Source organism: Myotis brandtii, unplaced genomic scaffold (genome assembly GCF_000412655.1).
Source record: "Myotis brandtii unplaced genomic scaffold, ASM41265v1 scaffold869, whole genome shotgun sequence".
Classification (NCBI taxonomy): domain Eukaryota; kingdom Metazoa; phylum Chordata; class Mammalia; order Chiroptera; family Vespertilionidae; genus Myotis; species Myotis brandtii.
The window spans coordinates 1,026,485-1,045,518 of NW_005371541.1; the positions used below are offsets into that span (position 1 = coordinate 1,026,485).

The window sequence follows — 19,034 nt, forward strand, 5'->3', positions numbered from 1 at the left end:
AGATGAACAGAAGAAACGATATACAATTTTATTAATAGTTATGTGCATGAAAGTTCAAAGAAGTGAAATTCAAAGAAGCAAACTCTGGAGCTTGTATATCATTTTGACAAAAGAAAGGGAGTTTGAATTTCAAGGGATGATAACTTGGAAAAGTGACTAGGAAATATATGGGGGAAACGAATAGAAGATAAGGCTTGTTTTAGCTATGGTTGTTTATGCAGACTTAACCTTGGTGCTGCCTCTCTATCTCTGGAGATAAGAGCTATTCCCTGATTCCTGGCACAGGGTGCGGGGTGGGGAGGCAGGTTCACAAAGGGAAATGTATGCTCTGCTTTTAGTGAGATAAAAGGAGGGCAGAGAACTCTTCTTGCATCTGCAGACTTTCAATCGCCTTTAGCTCAACAATCCTTATGCCAAAATGGCATATTTTGGAGTGTTCTATTCTGATCCCTTTCACAATGTTGGGTGAGGCACTTAAGTTTTTATATTTCAGTGACCTCATCTGTAAAAGGGGGTTAAAAATATTACCTACCCTATCAGGATGTTGTGATGATTCAGTGACATCATTGATGTGATGCATATTATACATCATCTATCACATAGTAATGACTTAAAATTATTGCAATCTTCATTAAAATATAATAAAGATAAGAATCATAATTATGATTATCTTTTGTAATCACTGCCCTAAGGCCAGCTCATTAGAGTGGTAGGTGGCAGTCACTTTTTAGGGAGTGTCTAATATATGAAAAGGGTCATGATATGTGAGCCAAAATGTTCTGACGTATTAAATTGGGGAACCCAAGAATCCACTCAGTTGAGACATGAGGGGTCCAGGAAAAGGAAATTAGAGGAAAACAAACTAACAAAAAACATAACTCATAGGGAAAGAATATATTTTTATGACATTTCCAAATCATCTACTAGTTTGTTTATATTAAGGTCACATACTGCACATGCTTGGATCATAAAATACAGGAGAACTCTTTTCAAGATACATTTGGCACAATTTTGCAGAAAGTTTCCTAAAGTGGCAGGCATTCTCCCACCATCACCATCACATCGTTGATTCAATCGGGCCACTCAAACCGGAAAATGAATGCTGAATTGTTTAATGAGCAACCATATTCATATTTTAAAGAAATCCTTTCCAGATGCATTTACTAATCTTTTAGAATGAGCCCTGAAGCTAAGTGAGATACCTTGAATCCTGTTGTGTTTGAGTGGGAAGCTTGTCAAAAGAACATTGAGAGATCTCTCCAAATAATTGAGAAACCCCAAGATAAAGAGATGTGCTATCCTTTAGGTTACAAGAAAGGGTTGGGGGTAGAAGAGAGGGCACCAGAAGGTGAAAAAATCCTAAAACTAGAAGAGACACCAAAGGTCACACGCCAACCTTGTCCACCTTACTTGCTCTATCCTCTTCTCAGTTATTTTTCAAAACCTAGATTAGGCTTCTCTTTTCAATGGAACCTTCTAGATGATGCCAATCACATTGATATCTTGCTTCTCTTAGCTCCTAGTGACTGAGAGTAGAAAATTTTTCTATTAGAAATAGTTTTTTTAACTTTTTAATTTGTTATCCTGATTTCCCCTGTAGTTAATAATTCAAAAACAATGAAGAACTAGGGACTCAAACTAATATTGTTCATTGTCCAAATCCCTTGATTGACAAATCAGTTTTCTGCACCTCTTTTAAGCATCTGTAAAATAAAATGATTGGATTATTTTATATTTAAATGATCTCTAAAGATTTATACAAATATAAACTAATAACCTTAAATATAAATTTGACTTAACTAGTTTTTACATACCTTGTTGTTCCATCTATATTTTTGAGAGACAATAAGTAGATAGGTAAATCTATCTAACTTTAACATTTTATTCTTAATTTTATTAGTGAACTAGGGTCCCAGTGCATGAATTTGTGCATCTTGAAAGGAACTGTGGGCCATGAGGCTGCAGTGGGCACAGAGGTGGGTCTCGGTGCATCCTTTGTGCCCCCACCCAGCCCCTCCCACCGTGCCCCAGTCCCCTGTCTGCTGGCAGCCTCACTCCCACAACCGCTGCTCCCATGCACTGACAATGCTTGGCCCGCTCACACCTGTGGAGCATTGGGGTCGGTGCCAGCAGCGAGTGTGAGCAGCAGCTGCTGCCCTGATTGCCCCTCAGGAACAGGGGGAGGTGGAGAAGCCCTCAGGGATGATTGGGGCCAGCAGCCACTGCTCACACTTGCTGACGGAGCTGAGCTATCGGGACCGGCACCGGGTGCCAGCAGTGGGTGCGAGTGGGAGTTCCGGTGCTGGTAACAGGTGTGAGCGGGGCTGTCATCAGCAGGGGGTCAAGAGGTAGCTGCTGGCCCCGATCACCCCTCAGGAGCAGGGGGAGGTGGAGAAGCCCTCAGGGGCGATCAGGGCCGGCAGTGGGCAGGGCTGGTGCCAGCAGCAGGTGTGAGCTCTGGGCAGGATCGCAGCATGTGGAAGCAAAGAATTTTCAGTACCCACCAGAGGCTCACCTTGATGACAGCGACCGGTGCCCCGCCTTGGTCTGGTGCCCCCGCTCACCTGCTCCATCATCCCACTGCAGCTGACACCGGCCATGTTCTGTGCTCTGCCGCCTATTGCCCATGCCATCCATGTTCAGTGCGCGCCCCCTGGTGGTCAGTGCACATCATAGCAACCGGTTGTTCGGTTGTTCTGCTGTTCGATCTATTTGCATATTAGGGTTTTCTATATATAGATATGTGTAAAGATTTTAGAATAGTGCTTGACATTTATAAGTTCTTCCTAAATGTTAGCAGCTATTATTTTTGGAGTAAATTGATTACAAATCTTGATTGTGCCCCTTATTTAATGTGACTTTGTGAAAATAATTTAATCTCAATTATCCTTGGCTTTTATTTTATTTTATTTTTTTTGAAATAGGGATAATAATACCTAACTCTGGTTTGTGGTAAGATTGAATGTATTTATACAAGGAAAGTAGAGAATATGACTTAGAGATAAGTGGGAAGGAAATGCTAGTTTATCTCTTTGGTATCCCTTTCCTTTGGAATGAAAGGGTGATCTTGAGAAGGAGGGCAGCCAGGGTATATTTTAAAACAACAAATAGGGGAGAAGTTTGCAAGCTGTTGCAACTAAATGATAGAGCTGCCATCTGAAATTATTTTTGTTAAATAATATGCAGGCAACTATTCTTTCCCAAAATGTCACTAGCAAAACACTCCTGCCCAGTTCTCCACCATTTCTCTCAAGTTCTCAGATGATGTGTGAAATTATTTGACAGTATTATTGCCTTACAAATCCTGATTTGGGGACAGCATATGAAAGAGCTGGCAATGTCCTTTGGGAGCCAGGAGATCCTGTAAGTGGAGGCAACAGAAAGAGTGTTGGGGTCCAGCCCCAGCAGGTCCAGGGGTTCCCAAAGGTGTGGACAGAGTCGGCGAAGAAGGAATGACATGGAGACAGTGTTCAGTTGATCAGCATAGCGAGGTTCTCTAGCCAGGTTCTCTATTCTCTTGTTACATCTGTATTTGTACCAGTTGATTTTAATCCTATCCATTCTATTCCAAAGGTTAGGGCGTTTGTAATCTCCATTCCAAGGTCACTACTCTATTGTTCTGTTAAGCTCCAAGGAAGTAACTGAAGGAGATTATCCTAAGTAAAGATTATGTAGCTTAATCGTGATTGTTCGTAGTTAAAGTGATTAATTACCCGCCTGGCACTTAGTTAAGGGGTTTTATTCCCTTCCTTAGTCCTGTTAATCCCTAACTCCAGGGAAAAATCACCACCTGGGAAAACAACCTTTCTCAGAGAGGTGACCTTGGTTAAAACACATAGCGCTAAGAAGGGGAGCAAACATATTAACACATTTTGTACCGCTCAGGAGTTTTCTCGTGTTTCGCATGCCATCTGTTAAGGACCGCTCACGAGTGTTCTCATTTTTCACGCTCATGGAAAAAGGAGCGAATCTAGATACTTATGTAAATTTTGTTTGGTCCCTCTTCATAGAGGAAAATGTTTTACGCAGTACCATATGTTAAAAAAGTACTAGGAACTTTAATTGTTTAATTGTTTTTGTAAATAAAAATGTTATAATTATTGAAAAACACCTAAAGTGCATTATGATGATTTAAATAACGTGCAGTTTGCCCAAAAACGTGTGGTCCCTGCGTATGTCTTAGAGATTTCTATGCGGTACGCAATGTGTTAAGAACAGGATGCCATATATGCCAGGTCCCTTGAGACATATGCTGTGCAGATGTTTCTTCCCTGCAGCGACTGTGTCAAGCAGCAAGGATGGACCGGCTTCCATCAAAAGAGCTCAGAAAAGCAGTGGTAAAGGGAAGTCAATAGGCTGGGGCCCCAACACTCTCAGCTGGTGGATCCTGTACTAATTCCATTGTCCTAAAGGGAAGTCCAGCCTAGAATCAACAAAATCATATCTGTGGGTATTTATGTGACTTTCAAGAATGGTTGGGATTTCTCTCCTGGAAAATGGATGTGGCAATTTTTAAATACTTTGCCTAACCCTGTAAATCAAGAAATCAATTGAAAAATATTTGTTGAAATCTGTTGAGGGGTATTGAGGGAGAATAATAAATTCAGAAATCCGACTAAGGAATATTTGAATTCAGGAACTATTACTTTCTAGCCCTGTGACCTTGGTCAAGTCACTTAATTCCATACCTTTGTTTTTTGGGGTTTTTTCAACAATAAAGTGGGGTTGTGTATGATTAAAAGAGACAGTTAGAGTTGACCTAATTAATTTCTGTTACTTTCTTATTAAACTTTTGATTTCCTCTAGCTTTATGTGGGCAGGAATTTCAGAAAATGGTTGCTTAAGACATGTATTTTCCCATCAACTATTGAGAACTGCTTCCCAAAGCCTTACTGGCTTGTGGACATATCCCGAAACCGTAAACAACATATTCAGATGGACAGGGGGTTGGGCAGATTGATAGAAAGATATCTCCCGTTAGTAAATTACCCAAAATGAAAAGCACCATTATAAGAGCCAACGTGGTGGTCTAAGTGTTTTCTTGGTGGGGGTGGAGGGAGGATGCCTGTAGGCTGGATTGATGGGGAAGTCTTCATGGGGAAAAGACAAGAACTGGACCTAGGGCCAGGGAGGAGTGTCAGGACCAGGGAAGAGCAAAGTCACTTCATCCATCTCAGCCCAGCCAAGCCTCTAAAGAGCTAGCAAATCTGTCACAAACCCACACCTACCATGTGCTGAGCAAAGGGACACCAGGGGCTGGACGCAGCTTTCCACATCTTAGTTAACTGTCACATCAACCATGAGAAGAAGGCAGTCACATCTCATCTTGAACTTAGAAATCAGAGACTCAGAAGTTTCTCCAAACTCACACAGCAAGCAAGTGGCAGAACCAGGTAAAGTGACAGGACCCTAAAGCTTGTGTCTGATGTATAACCTCTAATAATGATAAAAGCTACCATTAGTGATGGTGGCCTCCTCCATACAGTATTTTCCTTCTTACCCCTCACCCACCTGTCCCCAGGTGCATCTGGTTCTCCCTTCTTGTGCTCCCAGAGTTCCCCGCAAAGCCTTGCCTTCAAGTGCTGGTGCAGTTATTGAGCACATTCAATTTAATACCCACCTTCCCTATTCACCTGTAAGTCCCCAAAGGATAGGTTTGGGCAGTATTTGCCATTTTGTCATTCATGTACCATTCATAGCTCATAGTAGTAGCTTAACAAATGTTAATGAAGAACTGAATGAATGAATACATGCCTATTGTCTACTAAGTGCTGTGCCCACAATTTTGGCACGTAAGTTAATATCTCCTATAAAATGAGCTGCGGGGTCTGGCTGGTGTGACTCAGTGGTTGAGCATAGACCTATGAACTAGGAGGTCACAGTTCAAATCCCAGTCAGGGCATATGCCCCAGTTGTGGGCTCAATCCCCAGTGTGGGGCATGCAGGAGGCAGCCAATCAATGATTCTCATTCATCATTGATGTTTCTGTCACACTCTCCCTCTCTGTATCTCTCTGAAATCAATAAGAATATATTTTTTAAAATTAATTTTAAAAATTGAGCTGGAGGGCTGTTAGTTGTTGATAAATCACTCTAATATTAATGGGCATGAAGACAAGGCTCAGTAAATATTAACTAACATCATGAATATTGAATTACCATCATTCTCTTTAAATGGAGGAATTTAAATAAAACATTAACGTATTATAATTGCAACTTTGCAGAATAAAAACTGCTTTCAGGGAAATGTCTTGCAGAAAATTACACAGCAAGAAAATAGCAAAACCAGGCAATGCCCCCCGGGGCCTAAGATATTACTCATACACCCTTTGCTTCACAGTCAGTTCCAGGGGCTACAGTCCTTCACACCCAGGATGCCCCGTTGATTCTCTTCAACGGGCCTGGGCTTCAGCAGAGTGGAGGGAACAGGCAGCCTGAGGAAGCCGGTGTGGTCCTGGCACAGTCCAGAGTCCACGACCACTCCTGGGCTGCTTGCCTAGTTTGGAATCAAATATGTTATGGGCTCCTTTGGGACAGCACAGCCCACGCCTCCCTGAGAATCACCTACTTTGCAGTTTAAGAACACAAACTCCATGATCCTCTGAATCAGACTAAAACAGTGTCTTTAACAAGCACCCGGTGATATTTATCCTCAGGGAAGTTGGTGAAACTTTGGAGACAAGACCTCCAAGGATGCTAGTGGGACTCACTCTCCAGGGGCAGTTAACGGAACACCAGTGTTCTCACAGGGTTCTGCCCGGCCCCACCCTCCATCCATGCATGTTTGTAAGTACAGGGGCTCAGTCACTCCCCCCGTGTGTCAGCCAGGACCACAACAGTCCCAGTGGAGTAGCAGGTGGGAGGCGGCGTGGATGCTCACCTTTGACAAAGCCACTGAATCATGGATGCTTCGGCTCCTGCACTTTTCTCCCTGGGAAAACTGCCTACGGACTTGCACAGGGGCTTTCAGAAAAGGGTCTAGTGACCAGCCCCTGAAACTGCTTTTTCCTAGCATCCCAAGAGGCGGGCTGAGCTCTCGCGCAGTGCGAGCTCTAGGAAGAGAGAGCAGCTGCTCTATGGCAGAAAGGGGAAATTCCCAGGTTCCCGGGCAGCAAACTAGAGCGCAGACAGCCCTGCCCAGCCCCGCGGTGCTATCAGTGTGGGGCGTTGCTGTGCTCTCCAGGGCAAGTTTCCTGGGAATGTCCCTCCTCTCCACCCCCACAGCAAAGTCTCCAGTTCTCCAACAGATGTCTGTCTGGCAGCTCTGAAGTCCAAGTACGCGCTGGATGCAGCGCAGAGTCCCGCGCGCGCTGGGGTTGGGGGACCCCAGCAGGCGAATGCCAGCATCAGCATGAGAGGCTGGTCTTCAGCCCAGGTCGGTGCTCAGCCGGGGGCCCCGCTGCCTGGCCCGGTGCATCTGAGAAGAGCTGCTCACTTTGCCCCCTCAGGAGTCTTTGTTCCCAGCCAGACATTGCTCGGATTCTCGCTTTAACTCCCTCCACTCCAAAGGGGTCCGGCGGCTGGGATGCTCTGCCCTCTCAAAGGATGCTGACCCTGGAGTGGGAGTCGGAAGGGCTGCAAACAGTGGGTATTGTTGTGATTATATGTGCATCTCTGAAGCTGCTCCATTTGCTGGGACTGATTGATTTTTCCGAAGGTAAAGTGGTCGCTCCCAGTGTGTGCCCCCTGGTCAGGTGTGGTTGGAAACTGGATACAGACGCTGCAGAAGTTGAGGCTGAATAACGAGTGTGAAAGTTTTAAAATATGCATGCTTGCCTTAGAGCAATTCATTTCTGTTCACCCAGATATTCGACACTGGAAGGGGAGGGGTTTGGTACCATTATCTTTCTCTTTGCAACCTCTTTGCGTTTAGGGTGATGTTGTGGGTTAAATATAAATAACAGAAGTAAGGATTCTATTTGGGGATGATAAAATAGGTTGTGCTTTTGGTTGTCAAGTTCATGTTCGCTACCCCTCCTTGATGTCATTAGTAATTCCATCCTATACCCTGATTTGTGAGTGAAATACCTGTGTGTGCCTCACTAGTTAGGAGGTGTGGGGGTGGAGCTGGGTTGTCGATTATGATATGAAATGCGTAAGCTTTTGGTGGAAAATTGAGTTCCTGGGTGCTAGCAAAAACGTGTTTTGGACGCTTAATTTGCAAAGGTGTTTCCTTTACATTTCCCAGCGAGCCGTTGCTTATGTGTCTGAGAGAGAACAAAACACCCAGGACATCATTGTTGCTGCCAATAAATATTTTATCCATCTAATATTACTACCAAAATCAACCTCATTATGCAAAGATGAGAAAATAAAAAAAGTTGGTTAACTTTGCTTTAACAATTTGAGTGTGTGTGTGAAATACACATGACATAATTTTCTACTGAAATAATATACTTTGAATCATTCCAACTTCTATCATGTGATGTCAATTTCATGTCCACGTTCTCTTTTTTCTCAAGTGAAAGAATGGAGTTCTTAAACATGTCCTAATATTTCTTCCCAGTAAGGATATGATCTTTTATTGCTGAGTTATTTATGAATATTTGCTTCTCACGTTTTGTGCAATGGTGGAAGTTGATGGCAATATTTAAGCCTGCCTGTGCTATAGTCTTTCTAAGATTACATCATCCCCAAACCATATCCAGTACACATGTCTCTGGTAATATGTTAATAATGATCAATGTATCTTATCTTCATAAAGTCCTTTTTTTCTCTACAAAATAGGTTCATTAGGTTCTGACTGTTTCAACCAGTAGAAGAATATTATAAGCTCTCATGTAATTTTCATACCTTTTTTTAAGAATTCTCTGACAGATTCTGTTTAGGCATACGTGAGAATGATATTGTAATGGGATTTAAAAAGGCTCAGAAGTTAGTTTCTTCCTTTACTCACATTGCACAGTAATTTTATTTAATCCCTGGAAGGATAACACTGCATAGCTAACTTCTCCAAGTGCTAAACAATAATCTGCATTATTCTGAGATTTCTGCCTTAATGCACTAATGTTGGTGTCAGAAGAAAATACAGATCCAATAACTTTAATTTTTTATGAATGGGATAATTTGCTTCTGTTTAACTTTATCACTGTATTAGTTTTTGTCCTCTGGACTCAGTTGAGGCATGCCCCCCCCCCCCAACTGTAGTGCATTATACTCAGGGTGGCTTGGATTCAGAGCTAGATGAAGTGGGCTGGACAGGAGAACCATCATGGAGGTATGTAGGAAGGTAACTTTCATAGCACCATGGAGTTATGTGAGGAGGTTAAATTTCATAGCACTGTGGGAGAGCACCCAGTTCTTTATTGCCAATGTTGATGATGTAGCAACTTAAAGTTGAATGTCCTAAGTTTAAGACCCCTACCATTGAGTCAGCTTTTCTTCTTTAAGTCCTGTTTCATGTCACTTAAACTTGAAGGTTTTTAGATGAAAACTTCCAGTATGAGTTCCAACAATCTGAAAAGTAGGTTTCCCCAACTAGAAGCACAGAATTTTAAGCTAGACTGAAACATCTCTATTGGGATGGGTGTCCATATTCACATCCAAATAATATCCATATTCATATATGAACCTATATTTCTATATACACACATATGTAGCTGTACCTACGTATTTATAGATATTACGTAAAATGTCCAGAAAGCTAGACAAACTGGATTCAATGTATAAGACTTGATCATGCTAAAATACAAGGATGCAGGTTATACAATATTTGAGGTATAAACCACATTTACTTGACAAATGAGTACTTTTTTGTTCTGAAGTACGTGTTAGAAAATGGTGGTCTAGTCCAACTTTCTCATTTGACATAGGAGATAATTGCAACCTAGACAGGTTAACCGATTTATCAGAAGGTAAACTAACTGGGAGCAGAGACAGAACCAAAACCAAGGACTCCTGAATCCTATGTGCTTTTCCTCCTACAATACACTTTTCATTTATTCCTCTTCCCTAATATTGAAAAGATAATTTGTGAGAACTTACATAAAAATTTAGTGAATTCTTGAATTCCTGAACTGCCCGCTGACACCCTATGAGATATTTGAAGGAAATGCATTCATAGGAAATAAGGTCACATAATAGCCCCTTAATTTCTACAAGTCTTTGACCACAACCCAAGTATGGGAGCCAAGCATGGCATGTAAACTAGCTGAGCCAGATCACCAGGTCATAAATTGTTATCATAGAGAGAGGATTAGAACAAAAGTAAGCCAGTGGTCTTCTGACCTCCTTTTCTCTAAGGTGCACTGATATTTTGACCATCAGTGACTCATATTTAATGGCAATGGATGGCCAGTCCAAATAGAATCCAATTATGAGACTAATAAGATATGAGAATTCTGGCCTGGGCCCTGTCTGTGTTTTCTCAGACTGTGGCAATATCCAAGCAGAAACAGAACTTAGACTTTTTGATCACCAGCCAAGTGTAGGAACAAGAAAAAGGGCAGCTAAAGAGCAAACCACAAAATATTAGATTATGAGGTTCTTCATCCTTTCTACCTATAAATGATAAAATGACCAATGAGATCCATCTCATTGTAGATTGCTCAACTTTTCACTGAGACTAACTGCCTACAAAGTACATCTCAGAATAAGACCAGGGAATCAGCCATTTGTTTTGGTGGAGAAGTGAAGAAGATGTGGCCCAGAGCAGAAAACTGAGCTTCTTTTAAACAACATTGAACTTGTATTTCCTTAGGAAGCAATGCTTTTTCCCTGGTAACACTATAGAGCAGCGGTTCTCAACCTGTGGGTCGCGACCCCTTTGGCGGTCGAACGACCCTTTCACAGGGATCGCCTAAGACCATCCTGCATAGCAGATATTTACATTATGATTCATAACAGTAGCAACATTACAGTTATAAAGTAGCAACGAAAATAATTTTATGGTTGGGTCACAACATGAGGAACTACTTAAAGGGCCAGAAAGTTGAGAACCACTGCTATAGAGTGTTTTCCCCAGTGTGACTTTTTGCATGGATTAACTTAGAAAATACTTCTGAGTCTATATGAATGAGAGGGCCCACTTTAGTTTTGGGCTGAAGCACTGTTGCCTTAGTATTATCATTTGCAATGGCTAGTGAGAATTAGCTATGGATAGAAGGAGTTAAGAGAAACATTTCTGCTCTTACCTAAATTAGATTCCAATTTTGATAAAACCCTATTTAAAAAACAATTCTCCTTCAAATGAAATTCAAGTTTTAAGAAGCAAAAGCAATTTATAAAAAGGATTAAAATGACTAATGGGATTTTAATATAATGATTATAGGTTTTACACATATCTGAGTATTCATAAGGGAAACAGGAAGAATACTCACAAGATTAATCTCATTTCATAGTTTAGCATGTATTGTATGTCTTATTGAATTTTAAAAATGCACAGGGTTCTCTGTTAGGCATTGACTGAGGGAGTTGCAAGATGAATATTAAAGGAACGTACCCTCCATCAGCTTTCATTCTAGTGAGGGATAGTAATTACCAAATAAGACAGAAGGAGTAAGTGCTGGGCATAAGCCCAAGAAATGGCCTGCAGGTGCACAGATGGAGTGGTGCACTCTGGGAGGGGCTCAAGGGAAAGTTTCACAGAGAAGAAACAGTTGTATGGGACATTGCTGTGTGTGAACGATTTCCTGAATTGGAGAGTGGGGAGAGAGCATTCTAGGCTAAGCAAAGAGCTTGAGTTGTGACCCAAAGCTTTTATGGATAAGGGCAGTGGCTTGTAGCACCTGGGAATGGGACTGTTGAAATGGGAGATGTGGCTGAACGGCTCACTTAGGATGCAATGTGGCAGACCAGTGTTAGGTGGGTCCACCTGCGAGTATGTGAAGACCAGTTCAGAGGCATGAAAGTGGGAGTAGAGGCTCCGGTCATGCTTCTGGGACAATTCTGGTGAGAGACAAGGGCAAACATCCATAGATTACCCTCCTCAATAAAATACTTAGTGTAAAAGGGCAGTTTCCATTTCCCACCAGAAATTCATGTTTAACATAATATCCTTGGTCTGCACCTGTTCTAAAATGGCATAACCGTATTTTATTTCAGGGCAGCATTGTGTGACTTTACATATATTTCTTATGAAAAAATAAAAAAATATGGAGCACCCAGAGGTCATAGCTATAAATATAGAAGCTCCATTTATGATGGGAACTTTAAAATTCTGATGGATATAGCACACATCTTATGAGGTCTTCAATTATTCTGAACTTTTTATTTTGGAAAATTTTATACACAAAAAGTATAGAGAACAGCATAATGAACTTCCATGTACTCAACATCCAGCTTCAGTAATTCCCAAATACTTTGCCATTTGTGTTTCATCAATGGTTTGCATTTAAAAATAGTTCTTTACTATCTAAAGTATGCTGGGCACTCTGCTAGGCCCAGGATATAAATATGAATTAAAGATAACTACTCTCAAGGAACTCTCAGTTGTATAAGGAGATAGAAACCAAGAAAATGCATTTTGGTAGATAGATCGATACAAGTCAGTCTAAGATATAAAAGAAAGAATGAAAAGTAATTAAGTCCAGGAGGAAGAGATCAAAGGGATCAGAAATAAGTCCCTGGAGGTGGTGACTTCTAGGCTGGGTTTCTATGGATGAAGAGAAGTTTATCAAATTCAGATGACAGAAAGGCAATTGCACAAGATCCACATGGGGACATGACACACCAGGTGGAATTCCAGGAACAATAACCAATGAAGTGCAAAGGGGAATTGACACAGTTTTATTTCTTTCCCTTGACTAAATAGTTAACCCTGTTGTCTAGCGCAATGTATGGTGTTTAGAAGATACTCAGAAAAATTATGGCATGAGCATCATTTCCTCTCATTCACTAAAAGAGAAGGTGCACTTCTACTGAAGCTCCATAATTGAGGGGCTCCTGGGCCTCCTTCAAGTCTCCCCAGTGCCCAGGAACTGTTGTTTAGTTGATTATGATTTTTTCTTTTACTCTTTTTTTTTCTACTAGTAAGATTTCACATCAAAATTACAGATACCCACACTCCAAAGGCATCAGGGGCTGCTGTTCGTTAGAACCCCGTGGCCCTGGAAAATCATTTCAAATGAGACATCCAGCAGTGAGATGAAAACGCCCAGCTGAGATGCACTTTGATTTGGCTGGAAAGGTGGCCCTTTCAATTTCATAACTAGAAAAAAAAACACCTTAGATTTCTAACTAAAACAGAACTACCATGTATTATGCCCCCGCTATATGAAGGGGAATAGTGGACATGAGGGTGTTTTACTGTCCTTAGGAAGTTTCAAATTGGTTAGAGACCAAACAGCTCATAAATAACTAATTCAAGACTTAAAGTGTCTGGTGAGAGGAAGCAAGACCTTTAGAACACTCAAAGAAAAGGGCCAGCCCATCATCAAGTAGAAGATGACAGGAAAGGTTGCACAAAGATGGTGACAGTGGAAATGTGATGAGTTGAAGGATCAAAAGACTTTAACAGGTAAATTGAAAGCTAAAAATAGGAATTTCAACTGTAATTTAAAAAATAAAAGCAGTTTCTTGAAGTTATTGTGTGTAATCAGATTGATCCTAAAGAGTCTATTAATCCATTTAAGATACCAAGTATCTGCTCTGACCTGGCAATGTGTTTGGTACTGATTGGTTTGGGGACTGTTCTTTTTTTTAGCTTTTCTTATGTTGGGAACACATTCCCCACCCCAGCTAGGAGCTGAGAGCTGGATGGAGAGATTGTACATTTCAATGGACTGTAGGTCATTTCTATGACCTCCAGCCAAAGATCACCAGGGACACACCTGTGTTTGAACAATTTGTCTCTGTTACTCTTTGCAGAGAGGGAGAACACACACCACGGAGAACCGTGGGGCATCTCAGTAACTGGGTGTTAAACAGAATTTATGGAAATTGAGCTTGTGTTGGGGGATTACAATTTAAGAAACAGGGCTTTGCTCTGGAGTGGATGGAGTCAAGAAGCCAGGAACGTTCTATGATTGGGCTTCTAAAATCATATCTACAAGTAGTGAAGACCAGACAGAGGCTGAAGCTGTAATTGGCAAGGAAGCCAGCTATATCCGCTAGGATGGGGAATATTTGGTCATTTTTGTGATTTAAACAAAGTTTATGTTTTTGCGGCCTTGTTTTTATCTTGATCAATCACAAGTAGAGTAGTCTTGTCTGTGAAATTTTGTGAAATTGTTTATATTCAATAAGAGAATGCTAAGGCTTAGGTGATAGACCAGGGCAGTTCCCTCAGGATGTCAGGAGCTGCTTGTCCTCATGCATGATGAGGACGAGAGCAGAGTAAGGTGAGGGCAGGTGTATAGCCTATACAGCAGACAGATCTGTAAATCCTAATCGGTAAGTTTAAACAAGTTACTTAACCTTCCTGCACTTGAGTTTATTTTTCTGTGAATTGAGGCTAGTAAGCCCAACCATTCCAGACTGTTATATGGAATAAAAATGTATAAGTGAAATATCTAGCGCACTGCTTGGAATATAAATAGGAGCCAATAAATTTATTTCTTGTAATTAGGTTGAGATAGGATAATATGTTCAAATTCTTTGAGTTATAGCAGGAGTTCTCACACTTTACCTTGTATCAGCATCACTTAGAAGACTTGATAGAACACAGGTTGCTGGGCCCCATCCTAGGAGTTTCAGATTCAGTAGATCTGTGTTAGGGTCTGAGAATTTTCATTTCTGATGATTTCCCACTTTAGGCTGATGCTGCTGGTCCAGAGACTACCCTTTCAGAACCATTAAGTTAGGCAATAAATCCAAAAGGCCAAACCCATGATGTTTGCAGTGTGCTCCTCACTGACTTCTTTGACCCCTGCTGAGCTTTAATCTAGAATAGCGATTATCCAGCTTGTTCTGTACTAAATATTTTAGACTTTGTGGGCCATACAGTCTGTCACTTCTCAACTTTGTTATTGTGACACAATAGATACACTAATGAATAAGTGTGTCTATGTTCTGATAGTACTTTATTTATGGACACTTAAATGTAAATCTCATACCATTTTTATGTGTTGCGAAATCTTATTTTATTTTTTTAAGCATTGCACATGTAAAATAATGCTTAGCTCAAAGATAATTCAAAACCAGGTAACAGGCTAGATTGGCCTATTGCTATAATTTGCCAACCCTTTACTAGAGTTGGCCATAAAGGAACCCATTGAAAAGAGGCCTCAGGTTGGTGAGATATTATTTTTGGGAAACTTATCTGAATTTTTTCGAGCCCTTGGTCTCATTGGGTAGATATGGGTCTAGTCCCTCTTTGGGGGTCGATGAAATTATCTGCCAAATCAGCAAGTTATTTGAATTAGCATGTATGTGTTAGTTCAATAAAATGTATTTCCTCCCCCCTAGTTCCACATTTCTAGGTCTATTTGGAGTTGTTCTATAAATTATGATTTGGTCACACAATGAGTAATGTTAGGGCTAGACAGGATGATTTGGGTCATCCTGTCTTATTGATTTTCATTTTAGGTTTCATTGATTCTCAGACAAGATGGCATCACATCCCTTTTTCATTGAGGTTATAAACTCTTATCTAGTGGGTGTGTTGAAGACACATGTCAACTTTTCAAAGTAAACTGGTCCTCAGAGTGTTGTATTACACTGAACCTTTTGGGTTCTCCTGAAAATGAAAGTTATATAAAGAGTGGGAAGTTCATGTTCTTTGAAGTGAAGTCAGTTAACAGTTCTGCTTTTTATAGGCCACATGGTCTTGAGCAAAGAATATAACCACCCTGAACTTCATTTCTCTCATATGCAAAATGGGGATAATAATAGTGTCTACCTCAAGATTATTATGAGAAGTAAATTAAATGCTATTTGTTAAAATCATGCTTAGCACAGTGGCTGACACACAAGCTCAACAAATGTTGGACATTACTTATAATGGAATTAGTTTCATTGCTATCGTTGTTTCTCACATCTATACATGTTACTAAACATGCTCATTCATGTAATCATTCAAGAAAAAAATGTTGTTGACTGTGATCTGGGTAGCAGGCACTGTGCTGCTAATTGAGAATTTAAATGCATAGTTTTGGCTAAGAGAAGCTTATATACAAATGAACATACAAACAAATTGGTTTAGTAAATTGTCCTGATCTCACATCTGTGCAAGGATTAGGGGGACATAAAGCAGAGACTGACCAGTCTTATTTGGGGCAGCAGGGAGAGCATTAGACAAAAACTCATAGAGATGATCTTTGAGCTGAATCTCAGTGATACTTTTAGCACCCAGCATCACCTATTCCTGGGAAATACTAACAGTTGATGAAACCTCGTTTCACATTTTCAAGGACACATCATGTTGGTCCCAGTTTCTAACTGCTGGATCACTTTATTCTATTTTCTCCCACAATATCTTTTCTTAACCAAATGCCACCCATATGTTCCCATTCCATCTCAGATCTCAGATCAAAACCTACCCCCATATAATATCATCTATCCTTTCTAATCTGAATTCAATGAGTCCTAATGTATGTTGTACAACAACATAACACTTGATAATAATAAACCTTTATGCACTGTTTCCCAAATCAAATCATTTGCGCTCATTTTCTCCTCAGCTAGAAAAAAGGGACCTCTCTACCTTCATACTGAGTAAATTTCCCTCAAATGTCCAGTGTCCAGAGCAGAACAAAGTGTATCACAGAGGCTCAACAAATACTTATGGGTTTATCAGCTGCATCTTTGATGGATTACTCCTTTGCATCAATATATGTGTCTCATTTTAATCCCATTCCCATCCAGTGTGACTCCATATAGGTACAAGATAAATTTTTTAGAACATAAGAACTGACTCATGCTCAATCTTCTTCTGTATCACCCACAACATGAAACCTCCATGTCTCTGCATTTGATACCAGGGATGAAGATCAGACCATTGACTACCTGTCCAATTCATCTCTGGCCACGTCTCCATCCTTATTCTCTGCCCAACTGCAGTGTAGGTCCCTAAGCATCTCATGCTGCATCCAACTGCCATTCTTTTGTACATACTGTTCACTGTCCCAGAATTCCTTCCCCTCCTTATATTCCTGGAAACATATTTTCAACTGTCAACTATCTATACTAATAAAAGTGTAATATGCTAATTAGACTGAACAACTTTCCGGATGTCATTCTGGATGTCCTTCTGGACAAAGCTATGGTGGCAGAGGCTGAGGCAGAGGTGGTTATGGGTGATCAAGCTGGCAGGGGAGCAGTTAGGGATGATCAGGCTGGCAGGTAGGCAAGGGGTTAGGAGCCAGCAGTCTCAGATTGCGAAAGGGATGTCCAACTGACGGTTTAGGCACGACCTCCGAGGGGTCCGGGACTAAATTTGCAGACGGACATCCCCCTGTGGGTATCGGGCCTAAACCTGCAGTTGGACATCCCCTGAGGGGTCCCAGATTGGAGAGGGTACAGGCTGGGCTGAGGGACCCTCCTCCAAGCATGAATTTTGTGCACCGGGCCTCTAGTTACTTTATATTCTTTCTTTCTGAGAAGCATTTCTGGACTTCCTCACACAGAAAAATGTACTCTGTCCCTAGGGCTTCTCTATCTCTTCCCCCATGCTCTTTTGTGCCCATTTTATGCACCAGCACAATCACACTCATCCTTTCCCAAGCACTCCATGCTCTTTCATGCTCATGCCTTTACTTGTATTATGAATGTTCCTTTTTCTAAAATACCAGTACCATTGGTCTTAACCTGATTAACTCCTTCTTATTTTTTAAGCTCGGCTCAGGGTCCATCTGTTCCAGAAAGCCTCCCTTGAACTGCCTCCTTGGATTAAATGCCCATTTCTGTTATCCCAAAGCACTCAATCTTAGCACTTCAAACTACATTAAATTCCTAATTTCTATGTCTATTCCTTTCACTGAACCACATAGACAGAATACTTATCTCGATATCTCCTGTATCTTGTTGGAGGAAGAGGATAGATGGATAGATAATTGATAGGCAAGTCTATTAAGAGGTCCTGGTAGTAAACTTCTCAGAGCTTCCATGGCAGTTTCTCAGTACTATTGGGTCAGATAATTGTTTTTTGAGAATGCTGTCCTCTGCATTATAGAGTGACTGTCTGTATCCTGGGATTTTACCTACTAAATGCCAGTAGCACTTTTACCCAAACTGTGACAACCCAAAGTGTCTTCAGACACTGCTGAATATTCCAATGGGTAGGAGAGCAGACAAAATCACCCCTCCCCCCACATTGAGAACCAATGTATTGAGGTGTGGCCAAATACAATTTGTAAGCCTTTTCATATGAATACATATTCATAAATGCTTAAATTTAAGTGTGAAAACAGCCTAGCTTTATTGGAAATCATTAAAAACCCAAGCTGAGTGTTGAGAATAGATATGTTTTTTGTTTTTATATTTTGACAAAAGTAATAAATAATCCTGGAAAGTTTATAAATATAGAAAAAGAAATATGCAGAAAGTGCCCCGAGTTTCACCATTCAAATAATAACCACTGGTAATATCTTTACTTAAATAAATATTTTTAGGGTTTTTTTTCTACATGTAGATTTGTTCCTTTAAACTTAATAATACTATCTGTATCATAAAATTTTATTTTGCTTTAAGTTCAATATTTGTGCATAAGTATTTGATATTAGATTACAGATCCTTCATAAATATGTTAGTGACTATATATAATTCAATAAATTTTGTACTATAATTTAGTTATCCTGATTTTAGGGCATATAAATTATTTGATTTTTTTTCAGTACTTGAAAAATTTTGTAATAAAATCTCTGTGTGTGAAGTTGCTTTTATATTTAGAATTATGTCCTTAAGACAGGGTCTTAGACGAAGAATTAATGGAATAAGAGAATTAACGCTTTCAAGTCTCTTGACATATGTGAAATCATATTGCTTTCCAAAGGCTTGCACACATTTGCCTGCCCCACTGGAAGGTAGGAGAGTCCAGTGGTTTGTGCTTATTGCACTGTCACAATGTGCTATTAGGGGACATTTTGAAGAGAGACATTAAAGACCATGTTTAGCAAGCTCAATGTTAAGAAATCATGTGTTAGGGCTGGACTACTAATG

General features: G+C 40.6%; 1 protein-coding gene across 5 annotated transcripts in view; it reads left to right on the forward strand.

Annotated features, from left to right (window-relative positions):
* The window catches only part of KCNIP4 (Kv channel interacting protein 4), a 968,730-nt gene that overhangs the window by 777,572 nt on the left and 172,124 nt on the right, over nucleotides 1–19,034 (forward strand). The window contains exon 1 of one of the 5 annotated variants that reach the window (XM_005884867.2): nucleotides 7,401–7,656. The exons of the other annotated variants lie outside the window; for them this stretch is intronic. Coding sequence (XP_005884929.2) covers nucleotides 7,545–7,656 — 112 coding nt within the window. The 5' untranslated portion in view covers nucleotides 7,401–7,544. Of the gene's footprint in view, nucleotides 1–7,400; nucleotides 7,657–19,034 lie in introns of those variants that run through there. 5 annotated transcript variants of the gene reach the window in all.